Genomic DNA, 19,191 nt, shown 5'->3' on the forward strand with positions numbered 1-19,191 from the left:
CAATGCCACATGTTGCACTCGCCGCCGAAAACAAATGAAAACTATTTTAAGCCGATTGTCTGTCTGTCGAGTGGCAGGCAGGTGTGACTTGCAACTTGGCATCCCAGCGTCTTCAGCCTCCTTAAGATGTGCCCCTTCCGCCCCTCCTGCCACTGATGCCTCTCTGTTTACCAAATTAGATGCATTTGAATTGATGTGCGTGCATAAATTACATCTCAAATCCGTATCTCCATCTCGGTTGGTTTGTTTTTTGGGGTGGGGATGGGGAGGTTTGGGGCTATCCTTGTTCCTGGATCCCTGCCGTTGGACAAGTTTAAATTAAATGTTTAACATTCAATCAGGGACGACGTCCAAACCCTTGACACCTCCCATCCCCCGCCGCCAATGATGCTCTGTCTGTGTCAGCAGTTGCAATGCATTTGTAAACTTTTCTATTTGTCAGATGCGAACTGTGAACTTTGAGATACGAGCTGGGCGAGGTACATAAACTTATTCGCTCGCTCACCCCGCTCCTGGGTCTGTAATCAAGGCAACTTCCTGCCTGCCGCTTTCACACTTTAATTTCCGGTCCTTATTGTTATAGTTTCTTTGGGTTTGTGTTACGGTTTGCGGGCCAAGTTCAGTTCTGGCTGAGTTCGGTCGACAGGCTCTGTATGGTTCAAGTGGTTTCGGTGATCTGTCATCCGAGGACGGGAATCTAAGTGTGTCTGAGCTGTGGACAACCGCGTCTCGGAATTGAAAAGTTAGACGCAAAAATTAATTACCATAAAGGTGTTGGGAGACTAAGACACAGACTAGAAGTGACAAATTGTTAGTCTAGTACTTACTGAGGGGTGAGCTTAGGGGTTATTTTTAGAAGTTAAATATTGGTTAATAAAATGCAGAAATAAGAACCGAATCCTCACTAACAATAAGTACTAGATAATGAGGTTGCAAGTGTTGTACTCGAGCCGAATGTGCAGCCCTTGCGGGAAGTGAAACTTTCCCCAGCTTCCTGATATATCATTGACATATCATCTCACCGAACTTTAGCTTTTGGCCCTCCAGGCTAACAACCTTCGCCAGACACACGCAAAAAACGACACACTCACCTGGCTGGATCCGCTTCTCCACCTGAATGCAAAACCAGGAAACCGAGGAAATCTCCTTTTACCTTGGGTCATTTTCAGCATAGCAGGAGGGCGAGCGGGTCAAAGGGCATGGTGTGGGGATCGGCATACACTCCACACACCCGCACACACTTGTCTCATTTCGTATTTGTTTTAGTCGGCGGAGGGAGACGGGGGCGGAGGTGTGAAAAACATGGTATAAATATGCGCTTGGGGTTAAATTCTATTTGAACTTTCTACATCCGTTTTTGTGCTGGCCCGGGGCAAAGGCAACGCAAACGGAGAGTAAAAGCCATACAGCTTTTCATTCACACTTTCATTACAGACTGGAAAATATATTGCACCCCAGGGGCGTTTGTCACAATCCGGAGTAACTGGAGTCAGACTCGGAGTCGTAGTCGTAGGCGGAGTCAGGGTCCAAGTCAAAGTCAAAGATGGACTTTCGTGATGTATTTGCATTGAAAATTGCTTTGGAAGCGCTGTCACGCGGAAGTTCTTTTGCGGCAATTGCATTGGAATTTCCACTTTTCTTGATATCATGCACATCAATGCAACAATGCGGTGCAATTAGTTGATACCACCATGCCGCGTGCAACTCATTTCCCGAACGATCCACAAAGGTAACTGCAACCTGGAAAATAACGCCCAGTCACGCGGCTTCTTCAGCGCCGCCTCGCATTAATCAACATTGGATTCAGTACCTTGGCTGGTGCTGCAAGTTGTATGTTGCAAGTGGCAAGTTGCCGGCATTCCACTCGGATATTGTATCTAGGTGCTCAGTTCCGAAGATTAATTAAGGTCAGCAGGGAGTTCAAACTCAAAAGAATGCCGACTTGCTTGGCTGACCTAGTCCAGTCATGCCGGGTAATATCAAGCTCTTACTTCCTGCCCTTTTTTTGTTCAATTTTCCACACCAGGAAATTTTACAGAGTCGGTACAGTTTTATTTAATAATTAAAAAGCTTTTGACTTTGGTCTTGCATAGAGATACTGGAATTAAAAGATCTATACGTTGATCAATCCTAGAACCTAATATATTGAAAGTACATAATGATGAGCAACGACACTCTAAGTCTAAGTCACTCTAAGATAAGACCAGTCTGTCTATATACCTCCCAAAAAGAGTATCCCACATCCTTTATACTGGATATTTAAATCCTTTCCACTTTTAAACATTATTCCATCAAAGTCAAATATGAATCTTTTATCAATTTTTGTACAAAAAAATAAAAAATGTAATTTAGTTGCCAAAAAATCAAAACAGCCTCCAACTTGAAGACTTTTCGAATGCATGTCGAATGCAGTCTAATGACCTGGGGGTGGCACACCATATGTGGTCGGTCCTCCCCAGTTGACCGAAGAAATCTACGATGAAATCGCCTCCAGAAGTCATCAAACATCATCAATTTAATCAATGGTCATCAGCCCACTGGGGCGTCCTTGGCCAGGGGAGGCGGCAAGTGGGAGTCGTTGCACTTCCAAATTGCAAAGTCAAACAGCCTGAACTTTTCCTTCTGTCTGGGGGATGGCTGTCGTCCAGCTTACAAGTAATTAAGGGTGCCAACTTTAAGACTAATCCTGGGGGTTAGGTGTTCGATGGATTCGTCCGGATTGGATATGTAATTGAGGGGGGTTCACCAGGGGATGGCAGTGGGTGGCACGATCTAGCCCCTTCTGCCACACTGAAGTACGTGATAAGGGCATTAATGATGACTAAGCCGGCACCTTCCGACAACCAAATAAAACTTGATGAGTTTCAATTATTTTCCCTCAGCTATAGGATGAGACAATGAGAAGTCGAATTTCCTCAATGAATTCAGATGAAGATTTTCAAGTAATTAAAGAGATGAATTTAAGATAAAAATTGTATTCCTCAAATCCATTAAGCCCTTAGAGGTCTTTAAAGTTAGAAGTTGCACCTTGCTGCCCTCATTATCGATTCTAACATGAGGATTTCGAATTGCACCTGCTGAATTCATTAAATTTTGCTAACGATCTGCTTGAAAACCTGGAAACCAGAAAAACAGACCCAAAATCAAGCTGAAAAATATTTGTCTTCGGCAATTTAAAGTGCTACACATTCTCCGGGGCACAGAAACATCATTAATTTCGCACGTAATTATGTGAGGCAAGTGGCGAAACACCTAACCGAAACCCAGAAACCAAGCTGCAAAAACACAAAACTGTAAATCAGTGCAATTAAATGAGACTTTTCAACAAAATTTACCGAAAATTTATGACAACAAACGAGACTAATTACACGACAACGACGACGACGGCGAGGACGTTGAGCAAAAAGTCGAACCAAGCCAAAATCTGATGGCAAGTTAGAGGTTGTTGAAGGCTCTTGTTGGCGACATTCTCGCAGCAACAAGATACTCCAAAATGATGGCAATAAAACTCTTCTCTTTCTGGCCGAAAGGCGCGACAATAAAACCCTAAACGAGACTGGAACAAACATTAATCAAGGACTTAATGATAGCAGACTGGCCGGGGGACATGAAGGATCTAGTCTGCGGTACTGTCTGGGCCAGGACACTATCGCCAACTAGTCATCGATATTTTGACCAACAATTCATCAAACTTTAAGTATTCCTGGACAGCCAGTTGAGGCACAGCCCACTTAACTAAACTGACAGTTCAGCTGCTACAATTTGGTCGATTAACGTCAGATCGCCAGACGATCCAGACTTTTGGAATCCCTGTTTTGCCTTACTTTTCCTCCCTTTTTTTGTTGTGGATTGTGGATTGGCCTCGCAACCTGTCGTCATCAATTCTCTGGAGTCGGACGAGGCCCAAAAAAGTGGCAGCTGCTTGGCCCGGCCAACAAACAACAGGCCAAAATCACTAAGTGGTCTGCAGGTAGCTGGCAGACGGCAGCAGGAGGCACGATCAATGATCAATGATCTTCAGGACAAAGGGCATGGTAAGGTGAGTGCTGTTGTGCACTGAGCAAAAAGATATAAAGGTTTCATCTATTAAAATGAGCATTTAATGAGAACATTTTAGGCCTAACCTAACAACTACCTAGCTTTAACATTTTTCGTATTTTTATCGAATTAGAAAACCCTAATTCTAATAAAAATCTTCTTCAAGTGTATTATCAACCTCTGACAGGCGGCAGGTGACTTCTTACCTTCTGCTTTTTTCCTGTTTGAATTATGAAATTATGCATCCAAACGAAAGTTAATCCCCGCAAGATGTGAGCTCCCCATTGATGCCAGAGATTTCCTGAACAGTATACGCTATGTGATCAGATCTCTATCAGCTTCAGATGTATGTATAATTAAAAATCGTTCATTTGGCTCGTTTTCATTATCGCCAGCCGAAAATCTATTGATTGCCTTTCCAGGAACATCGTTTCGGGCTTGTTAGTTTAACAAGCCAAAGAAGCTGCGACTGAGACTGCGGCTGGCCATTAATTCTGGCCAAATGAATGGTCAGCCGAGCGGACCAGACTGGGCTCCATCTGTTCCATCCGATGGCTGGCTAGAGAGAGAGCTGGCTTGGTGGCCAGAACGCGTGTCTGCATTTAATTTAATAATACGGTGTCATGTAGCAGTTGTTAGGATGCGCTAAATGCCCCATCCTTTGTCTACTTTCGGTGGGCATCTGTTTGAGTTCTGTAATCCAATGCCCAGGCAACCAGCTCGCGTAGACAAAAGCAAGCTGCTGTCCTCCAAAAAACCTGAACCTCAGCCCTCAGCCCTGAACCTGAACATGAACCTGAACCCCGATGGAAATTATGGCAAAGTGATGTTCATTTGAGACGCGTCTTCGCATTTGTATGCTAACAAGGGCGTGTGCTGGAATGGACATTAGAGCAGAGGTGCCTGGAAACGTTTTTAGAAATTCCTATAATTAAATACGAGAAAGTGCAGAACGATCCTTCAGCCTGTATCCGATCCCCACTTACCTCAAGTGACTCTCTTCCACTTAACAGCTTAAGATCGTATCTTTGAGGACGTGAAGTAACCGTGAGATATGATGCAAATATGTGATATGTATCTTTCTGTTTCACGATGACCACACAGTAACTTTCTCAAGCTATTCTGACCTTCTGGAAAAGATATTCAGTTCAGTTCAGATATTCAGGTATTGGTAGCTATTTTTTTATATTAAATATAATTATTCAACATTCCTGAAGAGATAAATCTTCAAAGTGCTTGTCTGTTTTTGCATTCATGTCGGTATGCCATAATTCCTTTGATATTCCCTGTTTTTTACGCTGTCCTCATCCTGATTATCATACCCATCAGTGGAATGTCCCGTACTTATTACATATGCAAATGGCAAACAGATTTATATACACAGGACTCCAACTAACTTTTATACCCCAAAGTTTCCAAATGTTCTGTGAGTTCTCTGTGTTCTCTGCACCCTCGTACAATTCAAATGCAAATCCCCAAACTAATTTTTGTTTCGACAAAATATTCACGGCTCGTTGCACATTGTGGGCCAGGATCAGAATCTGAATCGACGTCAACATCAACCCTTTTGAGGGCTCGCCAGCTGGTCCATGGCCAATACACAATGCACTATATAAATATGTATAATATAATCGTAAAAATTTGCCACAAAAGCCACTTGGAAATATTAAAAACAGCCGCAGGACAATGACAGTCACGCTCTTCAATAAATTGCTTACGCACAACTTTTCCCTTTTCCCCCATACGGAGTGATGAAAAATTTTTCATTTTCCTTTCTGGCCAGAACTCCAGCCAGTTTTCTATGTACATGCAATAAAATCTAATAATTTCGGGGCTTTTTTGGGGGTTGCGATGCCAATTTCTGGGAGGCTGTCGCTGACAAAACAGTTACAAACAATTGGCAACACTTGTGTGGGTGGGAGTGGGTGTCCAAACCACCCTCAAGTAGTGCACTTGCCACCGAAAGTGGTGGGAGGATGTTTGGGGGGGATGGAGGATTAGTCCTGGAGATTTTTTGGGGGAGTTATTGCAATCAAAACGAAATCATTTTTATGCGATCCCTTTGCTTCCCTTCCGCACGACAAGCTCCTCGCTCTGATATATGAGATGTAATTAAAGTCCGGACCACGAAATCAGTTTTGGTTTAGTGCAATAGTTTTGCGGTGGAGTGTGCCGAGTGGCTCAGAGTGGGTGGTTAGCTGACTGGGCTGACTCGGCTGAGTGGGCGGTGGGGCGTGTCGTTGATTGCAAATTGGTCCATGGCCTGTTGGTGACGTGTCTTTGATTACGCCGCAAGTCGCTGGCGCTGTCATCGTGTTCCTGGCGTCTGGCTTCCGGATTCCGGGATTCTGGGATACTGTCGTCTGGCTGCTGGCTTCTGGCTTCTGGCCGAGATTCTCTGCTCTGCTCACCGCCCCGTCCCTGCTGTTTGTTTTTAATATAAATGCAAATTTCGCCAGCGGCATTCGCCAGGCGTCGAGCATACATATGTGTTTGTGCGAGAAAGGCCTGTTCCGGAGATCTGTCATAATTAATATTTTGAAGCTTTGGCCACCGCATCGCAATGCGTACGGGATGTCTCTTGTGCTAGTTGCAGGACGAATATTAAACAGGACATGGATCACACTTAAATAACCAACCAGTGATTTGATTCCAACCTTGATTTCAATGCTTAAGTCTATTAAAGTAAAGGATTTATTAACTGAATTGTATAACTATTTTTTATAGAAATTCTAGATTCTAGTAGATTCTAAAATTAAATCAATTTTACACATTCCTCTTGAAAACTTATTTTTATAATTATCTATAGATTATTTAATGTTAAACCCATTTGTACAACAGTGTATTTTAAACAACTATACCTCCTCCGGCCTATAGTAGTGCAATCTAAAGTTTTTGACAGCCCCGTACTTCACTCGCCTGCCAAGCCCCCAAAGGATCAGAGTCCTCTGCCCAGTATCCTGTGTCGGTTGTCGTGTCTCTCCAGTGACCAAAGGCCTGCGAGTGCGATGGTCCTTTTCCGAGTGAGGGTTTAATTTATGACTTGCAATTAGCAGTTGGCAAATGTGTAATTTTCATAGATGCAAAGGCCTTTTCGGAGTTGATATATAATGATAGGCCATGCCTCCGCAGGATATTCCGGCTAATCGAGATTTGAATTTGGGCAGAGCCAAGAGGGCCCCAGAACAGTTTAGACAAAAGGCTGTTTAAACTTTTAAGTGGACTTGGATTGCCGAATATTAGGTTTCGTTTCAAAAGTTCCCTGAAAAATGTTTTAAATTTGAGTCCACTCAGAGGTCAGGGGCAGTCAGAGGTCTCATCTTCCGTCCTAATAGTAGTCAGTAGAAAAACTCTCCTTTTTGTTTAAATTGTGCCACAATGAAGCAAAAGTGCAATACTTCAGATTCCTTTGCAATTCAACGCAGTACGGCAGTAATTTCTCCGCTCCAGAGTCTAGAGCCCAGAGTCCGGACATTTCTCCTCCGTAAGCTCAAATATTTATAATGCTGTCCAACACTTGGTTGACCACAAAGAGCAACACAACCCGTACAGTAGGACCCGTACCCGCACCCGCACCCGTATCCGGACTCGGACCATTGACCGCAGCCCGAAAAACACAAACACAAGTGGACAATCCGGAGGGGCTGGCACCAGGAGGGATAAAAACAATAAATTGATTTTTGTATCTCATCGTCGAACAAGTGCGGCGGGAACTCCGAACAGAGGGAATAAATATTCACAGTCCTTGCCTGCACACACGCCCCGATAATTATGAAATTTGAGGCAAAGAAAATCTAAAAACCCCGAACTCCGATCCCGAAAATAAAAGAAACCAACCAATTTCTACAGAAAGCAAAAAGCAATTTATGATGAGGAACACGCCCCGAAAACTTTCAAGGAGCGACGACGTTTAACTGCAAAACGCCCAACACGGCGGGCGTGGCCGGCCAGCAGACATTTCAAAAGGATACCAAGGCGTACCAGGACCGACTCGAAGGACAATGCCAGAAAACAGGCAACAACATATGCGAAAGGGATAATAATTCACCGACCAAAAAGGCGATGGGAACAATGGTCCTCGTCGCATAACTCAAACGCGCCAGATGAACTACGAATCCAAGGAGAGGAGCTGACCGACCGCATTATGGACTTTGGCCTGGGATTGCGATTGGGATCGGCTCTAATTCAAAGGACACGCGCACAGCGGGAGACGTACGATGTCCTTTGGCCATGTTTGATGTGCGGCGGTGCCTTGAAATTGACATTTAATGAGAAGAATACTCGCTCCCACATCCAGTGCCGATGGGATTTTTACTTAGACACTTGGAGAAAAAAAACGCGGTAATATTTATGCGCAAATCGTATATTTTTTCTATTATTAAAAGAAATTACTTAACAACTAGATTTCATAATTACCTATATTCAGTACTTATATTCTAGGCCAGCTTTAATATTGTCCTTCGATCCCTCTAATTTATAATAATTTTTTTCAAGTGTCTCCCATAATTTGAGGTTGGCTAGGAGAGCTCGTTTGTGCAACACCTTTTGTTATCGCCGAAAACACTTGTCCTGCTCGACTGGCCCGGAGTTGCCCGCCCCGTTCTGTCCAGTCGATTGGCAAATATTACATTGTGTTACCTGCATCGTCACTTGTTTGTTGTCTGGCTATCGTCTGGTCGATAGGGATTTTCGATTAGCTCTCACACATATCAAAATCGGACGTTAATTGTTTTCTGGTTCGTGGCATGTCAACGGCTTCGAGATCACGTCCCCGAGATTCATTGGACGTTTTCAGCTGGATTTATCTGTCTAGCCGGGTAAATTTTATGGATTTGTTTTGTCTGCCTGGCACTGAGATTGCAACAATTACTTATGAATCATGGAGGAGCCACTTAACGACTCTTTGAAGTGCAGGATTTTAATGCAATATTTTCTAGTAGAGCAACTCATCTATTACTTTCCTCTGGAAGACAAACTTTATTTGGTTGCCATTAAAATCAGAGTTTTCACACTTCACCCACCTTTGAGTGGGGAGTGTCGAGCTTGACTTTTGCGCTTTTGTTTGCCATTCGATGAATTAAAATCCCCGGCACACTCGCAAACATATCAGAGCAAAACAAACAAGTGCTGAGCCGAGACAAGGGTCCTCCACAGTGACCGCATTGCGGCCAAGTGCCGGTCACATTCTGACCAAAGAGCACCAGCTGCCACCCGGCGGAAGGCAATGCCTTATCCACCCACCACAACCACCCTCTGCCCCAGAAGAAGAATCATCAGGCCACCACAAATTCCACCCGCGAAACAAGCAACTGAATTCTAATAATTTTTAAACAAAACAAACTTCCTGGCCACATGCCTCATGCCACATGCTGCATGCCTCATGCCCATGCACTTGGAGCATTCGGTCGCATTATAGAAATTACAATGAGCCCAAGTTTAGAGAATTCGTTTCGAAATTTCACGCCACCGTCTGTGACGAAATTTTTTAACGGCAAAGGACAAGTGCAGCCGGGCAGGATGATTCACCCCCTTTTTACATTGTCCTGATATCGTCCTGAGGGCAACCCTCGCTTCAAATTGTGGCAAGTGGAAAAAGGTTGCAATTCGAAACCCAAAAAAGCATCACAACCCCGCAGACACAGTTGCCACTTTTAATCAGCATGAAACTTCCCAATACCCCTGGCATCCACCCGCATCCTTGTATTCCGCCTGTTCAGCTATTTAAGGACTCCGGAGATTCCCCCGAATTAAAACTGAGCCGAAAATGAAAATGAAAATTTCTATACTGCGTTGGTAGTTTGGTTTTTTGTTAAAAGGCAGCATAAATAAATGCATGAATTCCAAAGCAATTTTGATGTTGACATTGAGTAATGTTGGCTCCGTTCAGCCTGGCTGAGTAACTCCAGGACGAGCTTCCAGCCTCCCGGATTCAGTTACGGATCTCGGCCCAGTCCGGTGGGTGGTTGTTTGGGCTGGCATTTTCATATCATTTTCGAATATTACATGCGGATTAGCATTTCCTCATCGGGATTGCAACAAAACGTGTGCCCATCGATGGTGGGGCAATGGTGGATTGTTCTCCACAAGGGGGTGGTTCGATGCAATATGGGAGGTTGGCGGCTGGGCTGGGTGGTGGGTGGCTCGCCCTTTGTCTGGGGAGTGTGCTGTCGATTACCCCCGAAAGGTGTTTTTTAGTGTTCTTAAAGGTTTTTGTTGGAATAAATTAAAGCTTCCGAGGGGGAGTGTGGTAAGAGCTATTAAATGGAGGAAAATTAATGTACATCTTGGAAAGAGGTCTGAACTTAAGTATTATTTTGGAAAGCTTTACTAACTATTTAATATTTAATCCAAAAAATCATTACCCATATTTTGTTTGTGGCACTATTTAAATGTTTATCCCAAAGTTAGTTGGTTTAAGCCCTCTCATCGTGAAAAAGAGTTGTCAAAAGTTTTCAGTTCTTCGGCAAACTTGTTCAAATCCTCGCTCATTTCATTCATAGTCTTAAAAACTCAAATAGCTTTCCTCATTTTCAGACTTGGATAAACTTGCCATAATCTAAGCATATACATACCTTCAACAACTTTTGGCTTTTACAGCCCGAGTTCTGGACAAGTTTAAGGAATTTCTCAAATCAACAGCCTTTCACAAACCAAATGAACACGAAGGGGAGGTGTTCAAGGAGGGGCCTCTGGAAGGGCTGAGGGATGGGAAACCCTACGTCGAACTAACTTTTCAATTTTCTTTTCACGCTCGCATTTTACAAGCTGCTACATGATTAGGGTCGATGGTGTGGCAGGCAGCCCCTAATCCCTCCCCAAAACGCCGCCTCTGACATCTGTAACAAGCTGCCAAATTTCACACTCAGTTCCAGTTTCAGAAATAGCCCGGAACACCTAACGAAGTCAAAGTTTTCGTGAGGGTTTATGGGCCATCAGTGTTTGTATCCGTATCTGTATCTCTCAATCTTTTCATCACTGCGATTGTAATCATAATCAAATTCACTGAAAATTTTATTATTAACTGACAGTTTATTAAAAACTCATTCGGTTACCCTGTCCCTGCTCTGATTTGTTTGCGGGAATGTTATTTGCTCTGCCAGTCCCCCTCAGACCTTGTTATCGAGATCCTGGGCACATGTCCGCCCGGACTTAGACAGGACGGGATGTCTGATTACCGACGCTAGATAAATATTAAGCAACTACACAAAGAGGAGAGCTCTTCCTCACGGATCCGGGATCCGTCCGGGTGACGACATCATCGTGGGGCTCTTAAACAGTTTCCTCTACGTAATTGACTCTCCCCGCCAAAGGGCAAAGCTGCTTCTCCCCCAAAACAATATCAAAATGGTAATGAAATTTTGGTGCTTCGAGTGCTACACATACATACATACATCCATATATATAAAATGGGGGAATCCCATCCTTCGGCAGTTGTTATTGTTGTTTTTTTGGCACGTGGCACGTGCAACATGGCCAGGAAATGCCTTGGAATTGAATTTTATTTTTATTTTAGTTAAGAGTTTTTTGTTTTCTGGCTCTGAGCCTGCGGGCTTCATGTAATTATTTTGGATCTCTGTTCCAGCATGTGATTAGATTTTTCAACAAAAGTTTATTCAGCTTTCATTTCGGTTGATGATAATTAAAAATGATTGGCTCATAAATACTTCCTCCTGTTGAGGGAGATTTATGTGTAAATAAAAAAAAGAAACAGCAGAAGCCCTGAAGCTAAAGAAAATATTCCACTTGAATGAGATCTAAGGGGTTGCATTTCTAGCAAGGGAACAAATTATGCAAATTAATCAAAAGTATAGTTTTAATCGTGTTTAGGAATATGAAACGAAATATTTTCACAACTGTATTACATCGGCGATATTTTCACAGTTTACATCCAAGTTATTCATCTGGCTCACTATAAAATAAATAATTATAAAAATGTATTGTATAAATAATATTTTTATCTTACACAAACAAATGGCTGCTTCCAATTCACAGCGAGTTAGTTTACTCCACTTGGAGCCAATTTCCTGACTACAATTTGAATTATACCCATTGGTAATTCCATTATATCTTCCAAGCTTAAGTTCTGATTCTTGGCATTTTAGTAGAAAATCATTGCACTTAAACACATCGGGAAAATAGTTTGCGGCAGTTACAATAAATATACTAAGAACTTTTTAAGAGTTTAAATTTTAGTTACATTTAATTTTTGTTCTTTATTTTAACTTACCTACAATGCCACAATATTTATTAAACATTTCGAAACTTACTAAGTATGAAGAGTTTCTAGACATTACTATATAAGCAGGTTTTACCATATGGCTTCAATAATAGGAAGGTGCAGGTGTTTATTATCAATAAAATTGTTTCTTTTCTTAATTTGTTTTATCTGTATTTTTCACAATTTTTTGAGATTCTTTTTTGAGAATTACTTCAGCTGGGTTTGAATATTTTTTTTACGGAATATTTTATTTACATTTCCGGAAGAGCTATACCAAAATGTTTTCGCGGGAGTCGTACAATGTTTAGATTTATTTATTCAAAAGCCCAGGACTTCCGCAATATTATTGCAAGACATGTCATCACAACGCTGCAGGATTACTGAAAAAAAAATTCATTAATTAATCTACTCTTTAAAAATCGATTTATAAAAATATTTTACGAATGCAAGTGGCCTTCTCCATTTCACATCGAGAGACATTATTCCATCGTCCCCGACGTTCACGGCGACAATGTCGATTATACGAATCTATGGTTTCATCAAATCTTCCTATAGCAGTTGTATGACTCTGACAATCGCGATATATATCCTCACAGTATTCGCGATTCCTTTGAGCAGAAACATGTGATACAATAATCACACAAAGGACTAAAAATGCATTGCAAATGCAGGACGAAAATGCATTGCAAGTATAAAATATGTAGAAAAATGTACTCAAGACTTACCCAACAGAAGTGAGAGTTTCAGCATTTTTGTTTAGGCAAATTAAAAACATACACTGACTTGTTCTTATCTCTGAAGCCGTATTTATATAAACAATACCTATTGAAATTATCTGAAAATATTATATGCCAGATCTTTCAAGTGGGTCAGCTCCTTGTTCTCATTTCATTCAGCCAGGATCTATAAAATGACTTTCAAGCATTATTATCATTTGCTCTGATTTAATATGAATTCATTTCTTTGTTTTAAGCAGATCGCAAGTGTTTTTTCCCAATGGCAAATGAATATATAAAACCAGATGCCAAGCTTCATAAAATTTAATTTTCCAAAATGCAAGCACGTCTAGTTTTCTCCTTGATTTTCGTCCTTTGCTGCTTTTCAATAAAAGCTCAAAGACCGGACTGCCGCAGACTTCGGGAGAATTGTAGACCATGTACCAACCGGTTGGTGGATCCTGTCAACAATGTCGACTTTATAAACAGGGATTGCCGTGAAAAGGTCGGCGATCGTTGGATTTGGCGCGATGTAAGGCGCTGTGATATGCAGATCGTGGCTTGTGAGAGTAAGTTTCTATTTTAAAGTTAAGATTTATTCACTTTTAATGTGAGCTTAATTTCAGATCATAATGTTAGATTGGACTGTGAAAATGTGGCTAGATTGGCTGGAATGCGGAGACGCCGTGGCGGTGAATAAATATAAAATATTATTATCTAATTATTAGATTCTAATATCAATTGAAGAGTCGAAAAGTAAAAATAAATCTATGTAATTGAAAAATATATTTGAGTTACACCCTTTTTTACTTTTACCAAATTACACCCAAACCAATAAATATTTAAAAAATTGTTGGAACTTGATTTAATTAAATAATACCTTTCGATTTTGATACCTATAAATTGACAAAGATTTTTAATTCTGCAAGTACATATAGTTTTCTTTCTTTCATGCGGTTCGTCACGTAAATAAGTGAAATCTCTGATTTCATTATAAGAGAAATTATTCTTATGTATTACTTATGTATGCATATTATGTATATTGTATTACTCACTAGTCTTATCTTCTCTTTGCCTTATCAAGAGAATTCTGGTCAATTCGGTCAGTATGCTCAGTTTTTTCTTACAGATCGGTTGATTGACTCAAAAAATGTCAAAAAAAAATAATTTGAATCTTCCCCAGCATTGTATATTAAAAATAATAAAGTATATTGTACTTAATTGTGAAATAAATGGTGAAAATATCCGCGAGGTCAGCGTAAAGTACATCGACTTGGTGAACTTTGTTGTTGTTGACAGATTTTTTGAAGAGACCTTCAAGAATTATCACAAAAAATTGTACAAGGAACTTGAATTTATTATCGTAGCTAATGGGTGGGAACTGTCGATAAAGTTCTATGAATTGTACGAACGCATCAAACATTTTTCTGAAAGGGAGCAAGACGTTTTCTGGCGAACTTATTCAAATTCCATCAAACAAAACCATCGTGTTAGTAGTGTAGGATTAGTTTACGATCCGAAAACATATTGGTCTGGATATTTGGATGCCTACGAGTTGTGTAAGGAGGCACTTCGCAATAAAAAAAGTGTAGATGAATTATTAATCCAAATCAAAGGTATGTTTTCTAACAATAATAGAATGTCAAGCTATATTAATAAGTATCCTTTTAAATATTTTTCAGGCTACTGCATAGACGATTTGGCATTTCTTGAGAACATTATAAAACTCCACTTGGAGGCAAGAACAACTGCCGAAGTACTGGTCAACTTTTGTAAGGCCAATCCAAACTTATTAGAATTAAAGCTGGACACATCGGATATATATGGTCGACTGAGCGATATAACAAACTTTTGTCCCAATCTGTTGAACCTAAGTTTTCATATGAAGGCCGGAGTCGATGAGGCTGAGTACAAGCCGCTAAAAAAGATGCCAAAATTGCGATATATCAACTTAGTTAGTTGCGAAGATACATCCCCACTAAAAATATTAGCGGAAATGAATTATTCGAAAAGGTCTGAAATCAAACTCATGGATCTTACCATACGTGATTCATCAGAAGATCTGGTTAGGGCTTTTAAAGTAGCATTGTGCGACTCTTTACAGTATTTTAAATATGAATCGGAATTTAAAGGAGAACAATTTAGAACTATAACAGAAGCCAAATATGATATTTGTGAAACATTTCAGGAAAAGAGTGCTTTGGAAGCAAGTATTTGTTTAGACGGAATAAATTTCATTGAATTTAGGAGGCAAGATAGAATACTTACACTGAGACTAAACGTTCTAGATATTAGAAAACTAGGTTTTATTTCTCAATTGCCAGATTTCGAACGATTAGAGATCGAAGGTAATAATTATAATTTCTGTTAAAATCTCTTAACTTCTTAACTTCTAATCTTAACTTTCCTTTTTTAAGCTGAATACCAGGACACCATACCATTTGAAAATATCAAGGAGCTTCAATTGCGGTCAACAACAATAAATGTAAAGGCTCTCGTGGAATTTTGCGTCTCAAACCCGGACTTAAATGAACTAAATTTTATAAATAAGAAGTGGATTGGAAACCTATCCGATATCGCACCCCACTGTCCCAATCTTCAAATACTGAAGTTTGAACTGCTTTCAGGAGCCAGCATCGCAGACTTTACACCTCTAGTGTTGCAAGCGAAGCTACGACATTTATTTATAAAGGTATCTATCGAGGAAAAAAATACATTGACCTCAATCTATAATGAAATGAAGGTCTGGAACTCGCCAAGAAATCAACCGTTTTTGGTACATCTCCACGCTACTTTTTTAGCCTCTAACAAATGTACGCTTGGAAGACTCGATATTCTTAAAAATTTTCGTTGTTCTTGTAATGGTAAATACCAAATTCTTGAAGCTGAGTACGATTATGGAAATGAGGGGAGAAATCCCAGCCTTTCAGAAGACTTAGAAGTAAGTATATCCATGGGAGGCAAGGATGAAATCGTATTCGACGAATCGAGAAGATCATTATATCTGGCGCTACATTCTGAATTCCTTGAATATTCCGATATATGTAAAATGTTTCCAAAGATAAATTTCATAGCTACGAACTGCAATCCAGATTTTTTAAGCGAATGCATATTAAATTTTACAAACCTTTCATACCTTATAATTGAATCGGAGGAAGAGAAAGAGGAAGATAGCTTTGTTAATCTCTTCCGAAACTTAAGCACAACAAAGTTAATTAACCTAAACGCTTTATTAATCAGAGATTATAAGGATCTAGACCAATTCGAAGTTGCCGAATTGGCCAAAATAAAATCATTAAGATTATTGGCGTGCTCTCTTTTAGAACAAGACTATGTAGAACATCTAAGTAAGCTTACTAACCTACAATTTATAAATATTGATATAAACTCACGCTTAATATCTTTTGAGAAAGGCTTGTGGGATTGGCTAGATGCTTGTGAAAATATAATTATTATCAAGTACAATAATGTTGAAATAAGTATATACAAATATAAAAGGATGTTGAAAATAGAATCATTTTATAATTTTAATGCAAGTGATCTGATAAGACTATCAGCATTAAGAGATATCGAAATTGTAGAAATTTCTGGCGAATTTTTAAGTGGATCCCTGAACAAACTTTTTGAAGCATTTTCCTTAAATAGTGCCTGTACAGTTATTGAATTGGATATATCAGAATTGGAAATTGAGGAAGATATTTCTAATATAACGCAAATTCAAAGCATCAAAAAACTCAAATGTTCCTTATTAAAAATCGATGGCATTGAGAAACTAGCACAGTTGCCAAACATCGAAGACTTGACAATAGAAACTGAAGATCCTGCTAGTCTGGTTTCTTTTTTTGAAGATTTGGCGGCCAAGAAAAATCCAGCTATTCGATATTTGGAAATTAATGAAAAAAATCTCCGCCCTGAAGAAGTTGTCAAAATTTGCCAATTACCATTTTTATCGCGACTAAAGTGTAGTTTTCATAATTCGGTAGATGGCCAATATTTTGCAAACTTAGCCAACTCAAATATCGAAGAACTTAGTGTTGAGGACGAAATATATCCAAATAATTTTTATAAAAACTTATTTGCGTCTTTTTCTCAAAACACTACACTTAAACACCTTACAACTTGTACTATCCCACTTGAAATTGAGGAAATATCAGAGATTTCTAAAATGAAAGGTTTAAAAATATTTGAAACCGGTGTGTTGGAATTTAAGGATGTGGAATTTTTATGGAGAAACTCTTCAATAGAGCACCTTGTAATAAACGAACTGGATATAACAAGCAGTTATTTAAAGAGTCCTGGGGACACAGGATTCAATTCACCTGTTTCTTTAAAAAAAATGGTGTTGCAATCTCCCATCTCGTTTAGGGAATGTCAGCACCTCATTATGCTTGAATCGTTGGAGTCCCTTGAATGTCAATTTGAAGACACTAGGAACATTAATATTCTGGCAGATCTAAAAAATCTCAAAGTCTTAATTATAAAAGAACCAGAAGATGAAAATGAAGATGAAGAACATATAAGACTTCGAGAATCTTATTGGGAGCTTTATCGAGACTTGGCCCTCAAAAAAAGTTCAACGTTAAAAGAGTTACATGCACCGATCAACTCCACACAGGAATTATATGAGATCAAAAAAATTAAATCGTTAAATACGCTAAACATTTCCTATTCATCAAATATAGAGTGTCTAGTTGAGCTAACAGATCTGGAAACATTATATATTTCTGATGTTGAGAAAACTGAAAACATAATACCGATTTTTAGATCGTGTAAGAAACTAAGTTTTGTTCAGCTGAAGTTTAAACTTTCTTGGAGACCACAACCAAATTTTCTAGGAGAAGTGATCAATATATTGAAAATAGTAAGGAATCCGGAAATTCAAAAACCTTTACAACTTACAATCCTTTACGATATGGGAGAGAATATTGAGGTAAGTTAAACTTTTGTATTTGTATATTTTATAATAACTAATCTTGCAGATGGAAGGAATTGATGGCAGTTATTTGGAAGCTAAATTGGAGTTCTTGCCTTTTGATATTTGGAATTTAAAAAATTGGCCCTCTAAATAAACTTATTGTTTTCACTAACGTTTATATCTTAGGATTTATTATTATACATGTTTAAGCATAAAATGAATATTAATTACTCTTTAAAAACAATATTTTAATTTTCAATGTCTAAAACAATATAAAGTTTTTATTTTACTTTATAACTTATCATATTATTATTCATAATTGAATAAAGTGATTATTCTTTAATTCAAAAGTGGAGTTCAGAAATTTAGGCATTGCAATAAATTTAAAAAAAAATTAAAAAGCATATTTAAAAAAATTTTTAAAGGGATGAATTTTTAAATACAATAAAAATAGTTTATAAGTTACAATTTCTTCCAGAACTACGTTATCACTTGGGTATTCAAAAAAAAAAAAAAAGAAAACAAAAAATACATTAAACATTAACAATTATTTTACAATGCATATTTGCTTCATTTTTATTAAACTTCATAGATAGTTTTAAAGAATTTTAAATTCATCCACCGCCTTGCCTAGGAAAGAAGGCTGTCAGCCACATTTTTGCAGGTGGGATTGTCGCATCGAAACATGGTCACTGGAACAGATAGCCTCGTAAATAAATTATTAAATCATTTTTAGTAAAAAACTCACATAAACAGGATGCACGGACCAGTTCACATCGGGTTATGTTCCTCCAGTTGCGATTGGATCGACGGCAGTGGTTATTGTAAATGGTGACTGTGTCGTCGACGGTGCCCACTTGGCGTTCGTGACGAACACACTCTGCGGTCAAGCGATCGCAGAACCTTCGACCTTCCGGATCCTGGGCTTTGATTTGGACCACCAGCAGACAGCAAAGAGCTACGGTTTGGAGTTTGTAAATTATAATCAAAATGTCCAATTCCAAGCAGAATTAAGCTCACCAAAAGCCAACAGAAGTTTAGACATCGCAGATAATTTTCAGATGGAACTTGAGATCTACTCTGGCTAGATGGAATGGAAATCCTTGCTATTTATACCCTTATATTTTGATCTATTTTATTTAGTAATTGTCCAATCAACAGATGTTTAATGCTTTATTGTGTCTTTCGGATCATCATTGTCAATCACGTCGATTGGGGTCAGATCTGTTTTTTTTATCCGTAAAGTCAAACATTGTATGATTTCTTAAAGGAACAGCTGTGATCTTTGTGGGAATAGTTTGGGG

At 39.3% G+C, this 19,191-nt stretch overlaps 4 protein-coding genes and 1 long non-coding RNA gene across 7 annotated transcripts; 2 read left to right on the plus strand and 3 right to left on the minus strand.

Moving 5' to 3' along the window:
* Nucleotides 1-10,600: 10,600 nt before the first annotated feature.
* On the plus strand, nucleotides 10,601-13,795 carry Eig71Ej. Of its 3 annotated transcripts, none has more exons than XM_070280467.1 (3): nucleotides 10,601-11,021; nucleotides 13,233-13,541; nucleotides 13,599-13,795. In XM_070280467.1, exons 2-3 carry the CDS (start codon nucleotides 13,310-13,312, stop codon nucleotides 13,670-13,672), a joined length of 306 nt encoding a protein of 101 aa, XP_070136568.1. In that variant the 5' UTR covers nucleotides 10,601-11,021; nucleotides 13,233-13,309; the 3' UTR covers nucleotides 13,673-13,795. The 3 variants fall into 3 exon arrangements, with proteins under 3 accessions (XP_070136568.1, XP_017100108.1, XP_070136567.1); XM_017244619.3 differs by lacking the exon at nucleotides 10,601-11,021 and adding an exon at nucleotides 11,247-11,385; XM_070280466.1 differs by lacking the exon at nucleotides 10,601-11,021 and adding an exon at nucleotides 12,902-12,990.
* On the minus strand, nucleotides 11,857-12,493 carry LOC138926427 (uncharacterized). Its single transcript, XM_070280465.1, has 3 exons — nucleotides 12,266-12,493; nucleotides 12,002-12,208; nucleotides 11,857-11,947 (listed from the first exon to the last, which is right to left on the minus strand). The coding sequence occupies exons 1-3, from the start codon at nucleotides 12,351-12,353 to the stop codon at nucleotides 11,886-11,888; spliced, it is 357 nt and encodes a 118-aa protein (XP_070136566.1). The 5' UTR covers nucleotides 12,354-12,493; the 3' UTR covers nucleotides 11,857-11,885.
* Nucleotides 12,496-13,078, minus strand: Eig71Ek. The gene is made up of 3 exons (XM_017244773.3): nucleotides 12,982-13,078; nucleotides 12,698-12,904; nucleotides 12,496-12,636 (listed from the first exon to the last, which is right to left on the minus strand). The coding sequence occupies exons 1-3, from the start codon at nucleotides 13,004-13,006 to the stop codon at nucleotides 12,575-12,577; spliced, it is 294 nt and encodes a 97-aa protein (XP_017100262.2). The 5' UTR covers nucleotides 13,007-13,078; the 3' UTR covers nucleotides 12,496-12,574.
* A 675-nt stretch (nucleotides 13,796-14,470) lies between the features above and the next one.
* Nucleotides 14,471-18,170, plus strand: LOC138926389 (uncharacterized). The gene is made up of 4 exons (XR_011442887.1): nucleotides 14,471-14,588; nucleotides 14,655-15,320; nucleotides 15,390-17,902; nucleotides 17,952-18,170. It is a non-coding gene; the product is annotated as an uncharacterized lncRNA (long non-coding RNA).
* Nucleotides 18,171-18,471: 301 nt separating this feature from the next.
* On the minus strand, nucleotides 18,472-18,994 carry Eig71Eg (Ecdysone-induced gene 71Eg). Its single transcript, XM_017244618.3, has 3 exons — nucleotides 18,908-18,994; nucleotides 18,636-18,845; nucleotides 18,472-18,579 (listed from the first exon to the last, which is right to left on the minus strand). The coding sequence occupies exons 1-3, from the start codon at nucleotides 18,930-18,932 to the stop codon at nucleotides 18,518-18,520; spliced, it is 297 nt and encodes a 98-aa protein (XP_017100107.2). The 5' UTR covers nucleotides 18,933-18,994; the 3' UTR covers nucleotides 18,472-18,517.
* Between the last annotated feature and the right edge of the window lie 197 nt (nucleotides 18,995-19,191).

Source organism: Drosophila bipectinata, chromosome 3L, assembly GCF_030179905.1.
Source record: "Drosophila bipectinata strain 14024-0381.07 chromosome 3L, DbipHiC1v2, whole genome shotgun sequence".
NCBI lineage: Eukaryota > Metazoa > Arthropoda > Insecta > Diptera > Drosophilidae > Drosophila > Drosophila bipectinata.

Bases quoted from the DNA above. Each gene is read 5' to 3' on its own strand.
- LOC138926427 (XM_070280465.1), bottom strand. From the start codon at position 12,353: ATGGTAAAACCTGCTTATATAGTAATGTCTAGAAACTCTTCATACTTA. The intron at 12,209-12,265 runs GTAAGTTAAAAT...ACTCTTAAAAAG, and splicing joins TAAATATTGTGGCATTGTAG to TTCTTAGTATATTTATTGTA. The intron at 11,948-12,001 runs GTAAGATAAAAA...TTTATTTTATAG, and splicing joins GGAAGCAGCCATTTGTTTGT to TGAGCCAGATGAATAACTTG.
- Eig71Ek (XM_017244773.3), bottom strand. From the start codon at position 13,006: ATGCTGAAACTCTCACTTCTGTTGG. The intron at 12,905-12,981 runs GTAAGTCTTGAG...ATGCATTTTTAG, and splicing joins GAAACTCTCACTTCTGTTGG to TCCTTTGTGTGATTATTGTA. The intron at 12,637-12,697 runs GTAAAATATTTT...TTTTTTTTTCAG, and splicing joins GGAGAAGGCCACTTGCATTC to TAATCCTGCAGCGTTGTGAT.
- Eig71Ej (XM_070280467.1), top strand. From the start codon at position 13,310: ATGCAAGCACGTCTAGTTTTCTCCTTGATTTTCGTCCTTTGCTGCTTT. The intron at 13,542-13,598 runs GTAAGTTTCTAT...GCTTAATTTCAG, and splicing joins GCAGATCGTGGCTTGTGAGA to ATCATAATGTTAGATTGGAC.
- Eig71Eg (XM_017244618.3), bottom strand. From the start codon at position 18,932: ATGTCTAAACTTCTGTTGGCTTTTG. The intron at 18,846-18,907 runs GTGAGCTTAATT...TCCAAACCGTAG, and splicing joins TAAACTTCTGTTGGCTTTTG to CTCTTTGCTGTCTGCTGGTG. The intron at 18,580-18,635 runs GTGAGTTTTTTA...TATCTGTTCCAG, and splicing joins GGTCCGTGCATCCTGTTTAT to TGACCATGTTTCGATGCGAC.